Source organism: Stegastes partitus, unplaced genomic scaffold (assembly GCF_000690725.1).
Source record: "Stegastes partitus isolate 25-593 unplaced genomic scaffold, Stegastes_partitus-1.0.2 Scaffold1506, whole genome shotgun sequence".
Taxonomy (NCBI): Eukaryota; Metazoa; Chordata; class Actinopteri; family Pomacentridae; genus Stegastes; species Stegastes partitus.
Window position 1 is genome coordinate 187,485 of NW_007579237.1, and position 8,930 is coordinate 196,414.

At 44.1% G+C, this 8,930-nt stretch overlaps 1 protein-coding gene across 1 annotated transcript in view; it reads left to right on the top strand.

Annotated features, from left to right (window-relative positions):
* Positions 1-28: 28 nt before the first annotated feature.
* crata (carnitine O-acetyltransferase a) overlaps positions 29-8,930 on the top strand; it is a 12,038-nt gene continuing 3,136 nt past the window's right edge. Inside the window, exons 1-12 of the mRNA XM_008300174.1 lie at positions 29-258; positions 2,334-2,624; positions 3,535-3,653; positions 4,120-4,173; positions 4,531-4,696; positions 5,078-5,252; positions 5,453-5,631; positions 6,231-6,331; positions 6,673-6,792; positions 7,056-7,178; positions 8,111-8,246; positions 8,778-8,840. Coding sequence (XP_008298396.1) covers positions 232-258; positions 2,334-2,624; positions 3,535-3,653; positions 4,120-4,173; positions 4,531-4,696; positions 5,078-5,252; positions 5,453-5,631; positions 6,231-6,331; positions 6,673-6,792; positions 7,056-7,178; positions 8,111-8,246; positions 8,778-8,840 — 1,554 coding nt within the window. The 5' untranslated portion in view covers positions 29-231. The remainder of the gene's footprint in view (positions 259-2,333; positions 2,625-3,534; positions 3,654-4,119; positions 4,174-4,530; positions 4,697-5,077; positions 5,253-5,452; positions 5,632-6,230; positions 6,332-6,672; positions 6,793-7,055; positions 7,179-8,110; positions 8,247-8,777; positions 8,841-8,930) is intronic.

Genomic DNA, 8,930 nt, shown 5'->3' on the forward strand with positions numbered 1-8,930 from the left:
CAGTTGTTTTGACAGGTGAAACACATAGCTAACGGCTAACAGCTAACCCCAGCTACAATTGTTTTGACAGGTACAACACCAAGCTATCGGCTAACTGCTAACCCCGGCTGGACTTTGAGCTTCTTTCCGGTGGGTCCGGTCGATAGGGCGGCCGACTAGCAGCGAACCTATCTGGAGTTGGAGCTGGTCCGGAGACCCGTGTGAACCTGTGGGCGGTACCTGGGAAGCAGAATGTGGGGCATTTGCAGCAGAACTGTGGTGAGTAACGCAGCTTCAGCCGGCAAACCAGTTTGCTCTGGCTGACAGCCAACTGTTTCGCTGACTGAAATGATTAATAACACGGACTTGACAGCTGTCTCCTCCGTTATTTCAGACTGCGGTGACAAACCGGTTAAAGTTGGGCAACTAACTCATGCTGTGCAGCGGAGGAATTCAAGCTAGCTCGCTGTTAGCACACTTAGTTAGCTCCTGTTGACGTGAGGCAGCTAGCGGTGTAGCTAATGTTTAGCTAACTCAAGTGGGTGAAAGGTGATGTTCTGGCGAGCTGAGATTAAATATCGCTACAAGTCACTAAAGGGCAAACTAGGACGGGGTTGTATTTCATTTGGCGGAGGCCTGAGTGTGGTGGGAGTCATAAATGGAAGATGATGAAACTGTAGTGTAATTATAACTTGACGAAGATTCACCAGCTTCAACAACAGACACTGCAGAAAACTTCTGTTTGGTGATTTTCATCTTGAATCACGAGGATCCTTCTGCTCCACCATCCTCGATTTGCCTGGAACTTCTATTACTCATAAACTGAGTGTATTTAAACTGATGTCTGTTAAATTTTAGCTTTATATATGGAAAAACAACAACTTTCCTACATAACATGGAAACTATGCAGAGAGAAATCAGACAAGCTCTAAATCTGCTGACGAGGACGTTGATGGAGGAAAAAATGCCTCATTTGCAAAATCTTTACTAGTTTAGTTGCACTTTCATCGTGAACAACCGTCTTGATTCTGTTGTTTCAGAAGAAGCTGAACAATCAGTAGTTTATTCTGCTGCACGTCACTCAAATACCAACAAAAGGACAGAAAACAAGATCATCTGTCATCCAGCGTCTTTACTGGTGTGCAGATAATATCGATCTGGACTCTGGGGGGATAAACATGTTGTGTACAGAGAGCGTTAATCAATGCATTTACTGCAGTTGTGTTTAATTAAAACACACATTTCTTCATGAGAGAAACTAGCGTCACGATAAAGGAGAAGCTCGTCTCACGTCATGAGAAAAAACTCTTAAGTCAGGAGAGAAGTGAGAGTTTGATTATGAGGGGAAACAAACATAAAACAGCATTTTATGAGAAAAAAATGTGTTATTTTATTTTTTTAAAAACCAGGTGAAGAGTTCATTTGCAAACACAGATCACTCTATCCTTACAAACCTTCAGAAAACCTACTTTTCCATCGTCTACCTGAGACAACATCAATCAAACTTCAGTTATCTCTACTGTTGTCTTTTCTACTGAGTCAAATCCACTCAGCTTCAGTTTGACTGATATCATCTCAAGCAAACAACAACAAAAATGCGTTTTCTGAAAATCTACAAAAATGGATCTGTTTTTGCAAATGAACACTTCAAGTGTTACTTCATCAAACAAATGGGTTAAATTATGAAAGAAACCTGCATTTTTTTATGAAATAAAATGCATTATTTAAGGATAAAAACTAGTGGACCATAGTGGGAAACACCACCATAGGAGAAGCTCGTCTTACGTCATGAGAAAAACTCTTAAATCACGAGAGAAGGGAGAGTTTGATTATGAGAACAAACAGCGTTAGTTAGTGTGTGAAGGGGAAAGAAACCTGACACAGCATTTTATGAGAAAAACAGTGTGTTATTTTAATATAAAAACAAGTGTTACTTCATCAAAAAATGGTTAAATTATGAGAACGAACTGCGTTTTTAATGAAGTAAAATGAGAAAACCCATTATTACGTAATGAGTCTGATAATTCATCACATTTAGAAGATTCTGATTCAGCGTAATCAGTTTTATAAAGTCACTGAAGTGTTTTAATGAACCGTCGTTATGTTTTTAATCACATATTAGAGTCTGAAGCCACGTTTCTTATTCCTGACCACAGACATGCTGACAATAAAAACTAGTGCAGATTCCTCCAGTTGTTTTTCTGACACCATGATCTGACTTTAATCTCTTCTCTTGCTCCGTCTGATGAATCAGAATCACGTTATTGATCCTCGATGGAGGAACTGCTTCAGCTGCTGCCATTCAGGTCATAACCGTGAGCAGACGGCCTAACGGTGAAATGTTCTTTCCTCAGGCGGGGATGGTGAAGCCCTGCAGACTCATGAGGCCGCGTCACCTGGTGAAGCCGGTGTCGGCGACCCGGGTGGCGGGCCGGTACCTGAGCCACCAGAAGGGGCTGCCCGGCCTGCCGGTGCCGCCCCTGCAGCAGACCTGCGAGCGCTACATCACGGCGCTGGAGCCCATCGTGGAGGCCGAGGAGCTGCAGCGCACCAGGCGGCTGCTGGAGGACTTCCAGAAGGCCGGGGGGCTCGGAGAGAAGCTGCAGAGAGGCCTGGAGAGGAGGGCGGGACGAGCCGAGAACTGGGTGGGTTCATGGACCCTCAGGGCTCGTTGTGGGAATAAAAGGATTTACTCTGGTCCTCGACTCAGTATCAACTCATCAGGTTTCTGCTCAACCATCTCTGATTAGACTGAAATTTTTACAGCCTAAAATCTGGATACTGATAAAGATATTTGTGAGATTTTAGCTTCATATGTTAAATATTTTTCGAGATAATTAAAAAAAAAACAACAACTTTAAGCACCTTTTCTCACACATTGAAATTTGATTGGTTGAACATCAACATCTGAGGAACTATTAAAGATCAAAACCTGAAACTTTCTCTGTTATTTCTCATCATGTCACTGATCCAGAATCTGTAATACCGGAAAAATAAATCAAATAATCTCTGATTATTGCCGAGTTAAAGTTCGACTCTCTGCTGATATTTTAGTTTTTGTGGTTCAACTCGTCAAACCTCAGTTATGAAAGTTCAATGAAAAATATTTATTTACGTTCTGATCAAGTATTTCATATTAAAACTATTCTACATGTTTAGTTTTGTGTTATTGTGACCTGCAGCTACATGAGGTTCAGAAAACATCTCTAGATGACTTCTGCTTGATCAGTTCTTTATTAATATGAGCTCAAAGATGGAAGTTTTCATGACAGATTTTTCTTCCTCCCCCATCATCAGATTATCCAATATGTCCAACATGACAGGTTCTGGATCAGTGACGTGATGAGAAATAACAGAGAAGGTTTCAGGTTTCTATCTTTAATAGTTCCTCAGATGTTGTTGATCAAATAGAATCAGATTTAAATGTGAGAAACAACCTGCTGACAGAAGAAGTGAATCAGAGATGGAAGAACCCGCCTGACGTTTTGTCTCTGGTGTATTTTGAAGCCATTATTTCTATTCATCTCGTCTGTGTCTGTGTTTGTGTGTCTGCAGTTGTCCGATTGGTGGGTTCAGGTGGCTTATCTGGACTACCGGCTGCCTGTCGTGGTTCACTCGAGTCCCGGCTTGGTTTTGCCCCGTATGAGCTTCAGCGACAAGCGTGGACAGATCAGGTGACGGCACACGACGTAAAGATGCCTCAAGTGTCACATGAGGTGTATTTAATCTGCTTCGTACCGTTAACGTGTGTGTTACTGCTGGGAGGTTAATGAACTCACAGTCTGTGTGTTGATTAGTTTTATTAGACGCTATAAACGTACAAAACTGTGCAAAATAAGATTATTTATCCAAATCCTTGTTGTTTTTATTCAACACTTATTGGTTTTGACTGAGCAGACGCCTCCCTGATGGATAAGAATCTATTTTAAACGCCCTCATGGTCACTTTTAGCTCATTTAATAATAGAATTAACTCCAACATTATTTTATACTAAAACTCGCCACCGCTCTCTGTGTTTCTGCATCATCCACCTGAGCTGTGCTGTGATTAATTCATGAAGGTATCAGGCCCTTTATTCACCTCCATCACTAAACTAGAAGGATGTCCATAGAACCAGCACTAACGTTCTGTCTCCTTCAGATTCGCCGCCAAACTGATCGCAGGTGTTCTGGACTTTAAGACGATGATTGACAAGTGAGTCTTTAAAATGTTCGTTTTTGTGTTTCTGGGATTAAACTTTTGTTATTACTGTTGCTAAGCTAACGAGATTAAATCCAGAAAGTGTTAAGAAATCGTATATTTAATAGATAAAGATGCAGCTAAGTTCCATGTTGTTCCCGTTAGCCGTCATGGTTTTTGTTTTTAGGTTTCTTTCGGACACAAATATAAAACCTGCATCTTTAAAGTTGTCTGTATGTGTTAAAAAAGCTCCTCTAACATCCTTTTACTCTCTGTGTTGATGCCCATCAGCAGCTGTCGGTGGTTTTCATTCAGAATAAGTCCCGTGTGTCGATCTTTAGCGTTTACCGGCAGAGTTTGTGTGTTTTCCAGTGAGGCGCTGCCGGTGGAGTATCTGGGAGGGAAGCCGCTGTGCATGAACCAGTACTACGAAGTCCTGTCGTCGTGTCGTATTCCTGGTCTGAAGAGAGACTCGGTGGTGAACCACGCCAAGAGCTCGAGACCCCCGAAGCACATCACGGTGGTCCACAACCACCAGGTGAAGCTCTGGAAGCAGCAGGCTTCCTTCTGCTCCAGCAGCTCTGGAACCTGTCCATCACAAACTACCAATATTCACAATGTTAGCTGTGAAATGTCAGCTTCATGTGTCAAAAACCTTCCGAGAGGATTTGTTTTAAAAATCACAGAGCAGTTAGACACATCTTGTTACAGATTTACTTTTTTCCACATTTAATAATCACACCAGAGTTCCCAGTGTGTCATGAGGTGATGGTTCCTGTTACCTGAACTAACAGATGATATTATAATGACTACGAAGTGAGTGCAGACAGACCAGGCTCACATAAAGTTGCTAATATTTACCACCTGTTGAACTGAACCGGACTCACCCTGTTCGTGTCTTTCCTCCACCTGGACCCAGTTCTTTGTCCTGGACGTCTACAACGACGACGGATCTCCGCTGACTGCAGATCAGCTCAGCGTTCAGCTGGAGAAGATCTGCAGCGCCTCATCAGGAACCAGCTCCGAACCCGTCGGCATCCTCACCACCCAGCACCGGGACACCTGGGGGAAGGCCTACGCCGGCCTCGTCAAGGGTGAGCCCATGGACCACCGGTTCTGTCACCGGTCTTGTCTAACAGACGTTGTGATATCAAGGCCTTCTGCAAACATGACGTATTGCTCCACAGCTTTTAGGAACTGTGGTGGTTAAGAATCCAGACCTGCTGGATCCAGTCAGATCCAGTGGTTTGTGGGTTTATCGTTCACCTGCTGCCGTGTGCTTCGTGTCGTCCAGATAAGACCAACAGAGAGTCGGTGTCGGCCATCCAGAGGAGCATCTTCACGCTGTGTCTGGACGGAGCGACGCCGCCGGTGTCGGACGACTCGTATCGCAGCTGTGCGGCCGTCCAGATGTTGCACGGAGGAGGCAGCCGGTGGAACAGCGGCAACCGCTGGTTCGACAAGACGCTGCAGGTCTCCTGATCTTATGCACATGTTTGATTGATTTAAAATGCTTTTACTGTCCAGATCTCTGAGTTAACACACCTCAAAACATCAGGGTTCTTGCATTTGCTTCAAATGTTTTTATCGTAAACTCTCGATGTTTAAAATGCTTTTTGTGAAGTTTTAGATTAAAATATCAGTTCAGGATGTGCAGGTTTTTTACACATTGAAATTTGAGGCTGAATGAAAGTATAATATATTAAAACAAGGCTAAACAGGACAACAAGTTACATGATTAGAGTTTAGGATCAAATAAATGTAAACTGACGACCACTAAGAACGACCAAAAGCCAAAGAAAACCTGCACGTGGAGGAGCTCTCCTTACCCACCGGCTCTGACTGTTAACAGCTGTTTTTAGAGTCTCAGGGGCCTCAAGGGGCAAAAAAAGGTCCAAAATTGCTCCCAGGTGCCAACACATGCAGCTAAAGCTATCTGTGGTCAGACCAGGCTGTCGACAGGAGGTCTGCTTTGGAGAAAGCTTCTGTCAGATACGATGTCGTTGGTGCTGGACACGTAGTCGGTCCAGTTGGTACTTCAGCGTTCTGAATGTTTCTGGTCTTTCTCACAGTTCATTATTGGAGAAGATGGAACGTGCGGCGCCAACTATGAGCACGCTCCGGCTGAAGGTCCGCCCATCGTGGCCCTGATCGACCACGTCGTTGAGTTCACGTACGTCGGCCACAGATTGTCTACAGCAGGGATCTCCAGCGCCGGTCCTGGTGAGCTGCTGTCCTGCAGGTTCTAGACGTTTCCGTGCTGCCACACACCTGACTCACATTAACGGATCTCCAACAGCTTGTTGTCAAGTTCTACACAAGTCTGTTGATGATCCATTCATGTGAGTCAGGTCAGGAAACGTCTAAAACCTGCAGGACAGTAGCTCAGGAGGACCGGAGTTGGAGATCCCTGCTCTAGTGTTCACGTTCTGTGGGTTTGTCTTCAGGGTCGGCAGCGACACAGAGCCTGAAAAGAAAAGCACTGAACGTGTTTTCTGTTGTTTGTGCTGACAGGAGGAAGCTGGAGTTGGGTCAACCTCCCACCGGGTCGCTGCCCACGCCTCGGAAACTACACTTCAACATCACAGCGGACATCAAGAAGGACATCGAGGAGGCCAAGAACAGCATGAACACGTGAGGGCAGCTTTTCTGATGTTTCTGCTGATGTACCGCCCTGTGAAAGAGCATTTATGGGTGTGGTGGCCTCCCTCACTGCTCTCTTCCATTTCTTAATGATTGATGTAAATGGACTCCAGGAGATATTCAGTGACTTGGACGTTTTCTTTCTTTATCTAACTGACGTGACTTTGTAGAAACCTTTTACATGAAAGACAGTTCATTTGGATCCTTCATGTGTCTGGATTGGTCTCACTGTCCTGACGTCTTTCCCGCCGCAGACTGGCCGACGACCTCGACATGAGGGTCATCGTGTTTGGCCACTTTGGAAAAAACGTCCCCAAAGCCCACAAGATGAGTCCCGACGCCTTCATACAGGTGGCGCTGCAGCTGGCCTACTACAGGTGAGACGTTCAGACTTTTTGTTCTTCAGGTTCTCAACCAAGGAAAACATAAACCTGGATCTCACCATCTGGCTGCAGTTCAGATCAGCTATCTTGTTTTTTAATAAGTCACGTGAGTAAGAGTCAGACTGAGTGAACATCTGATTAAAGTCTGTTGTACTCATCAGTTCAGATTTGAAGGTGAGGTCAAGTGTAAAGCAGATAACAGGAAGCAGCAGCAGTTTAAAGCCTCTGCCCAGCTCATGTTAAAGTGTTAGCCTCTTAAAGGTTAGCAGCACTGTTGGTCCCACCTTCGTCTCCTTGGAGACGCTCGTGGATCCTGCTGCTGTCTGATTAATAACCTCAGAGGAAATAGTCCTAAACAGCTGCTGTTAACGAGGTAGAAAAGACTCTGATTAACCACTGCTGAGTATCGTTAGTGTTGAGGTGTTAGCGTCTGTTTTCATCACAGTACAGCTTTATTTCTATGGACATCTAATACTGTAGCCTAATAAATAGGAACACTTTTGAAGTGAATGTGTTACACAGACTGGGCGTTAGGCCTCTCTGATGTTGTTGGGCTGATATTTGTGCTGAAATGTGAATAAATCAACTAGAAAGTACAGTTTTTTGTGTGCGTCTGTCAGTTAATGTGATTGTTCAGTTTAAACTTGTGATGAAGTGTTTTTAGACCTGCTAAGGTAGCCAGAAAGACTTTCATGGAAAAGTAATCAGGATGTTTATTCAGACACGAAGCCGACGTGTTCGGTTCCCGTCAGATAAACAGAACAAACTCTAAAGGAGGCTTTAATAATTTAGGAGCTGCAACTCAGCACGAGGAGCCTTAATGCTTTTATTCTAACATTTCATCATTGTCAGGGTTTGAAAAGCAAAAAGGGCTTTGTACATAAAAACTGTGGCATCTTTTCATGTGTGTTTCTGTGTTTGATCAGGACGTACCAGCGCTGCTGTGCCACGTATGAAAGTGCCTCCCTGAGGATGTTTCGACTCGGCCGTACGGATACGATCCGATCAGCCTCGAGTGCCTCGGCCTCCTTCGTCAGAGCCTTCGATGACTCCAGCAAACAGGTCTGCAGCCATTTTGGCCCTGAACCGATCAACTCACGTTAAAACCTCTTTGAGAGTTTTATCAGTCGGTCTAAGCACAGAGCGGTCAGGCTCAGAGAACACAGTATGTACAGAAAGCATTCACCCACCGTGGAAGTTTTCTACTTTTATTGCTTCTCAGCTGTGAATCCTGGTCAATTTAGTTTGGCTTATTTGATAGGAGCGCTGCAGAGAAGCATCCACCTACATGATGCTGCCACCGCCATGCTTCAGGGCGGAGTTAGAGTGGGTCAGAGTGAAAACAGGTTTCTACAAAGCAATGCCAGTTCATTAAAAATATAAAATACTAAGTGTTTACCCCCTTTAAAGTCACTTTACAAGAGTTAAAGGGGTGAAAATGTTCTCTGTGTCGAAGCATGATGACGTTTAAATACTATTTTTAAAGTTACATATAGTTTTATGTAAACTTTTCACATTGACTTGAACTCTGTTAAACACTAAACAACAATAAGATGTGTCCTAAGGTCTCTGTCTTTGTCCTGCTTTGTACAGAACACAGAGAAGGTCGATCTAATGGATAAAGCTGTAAAAGCCCACCGAGCGTACACTAACATGGTGAGTGGACCAGGACTCTCTGGACCAGGACTGGACTGGTGATGTTTTATGTTTCTGTTGATGGTCACAAAACCAAAGTGTAGAAACAAC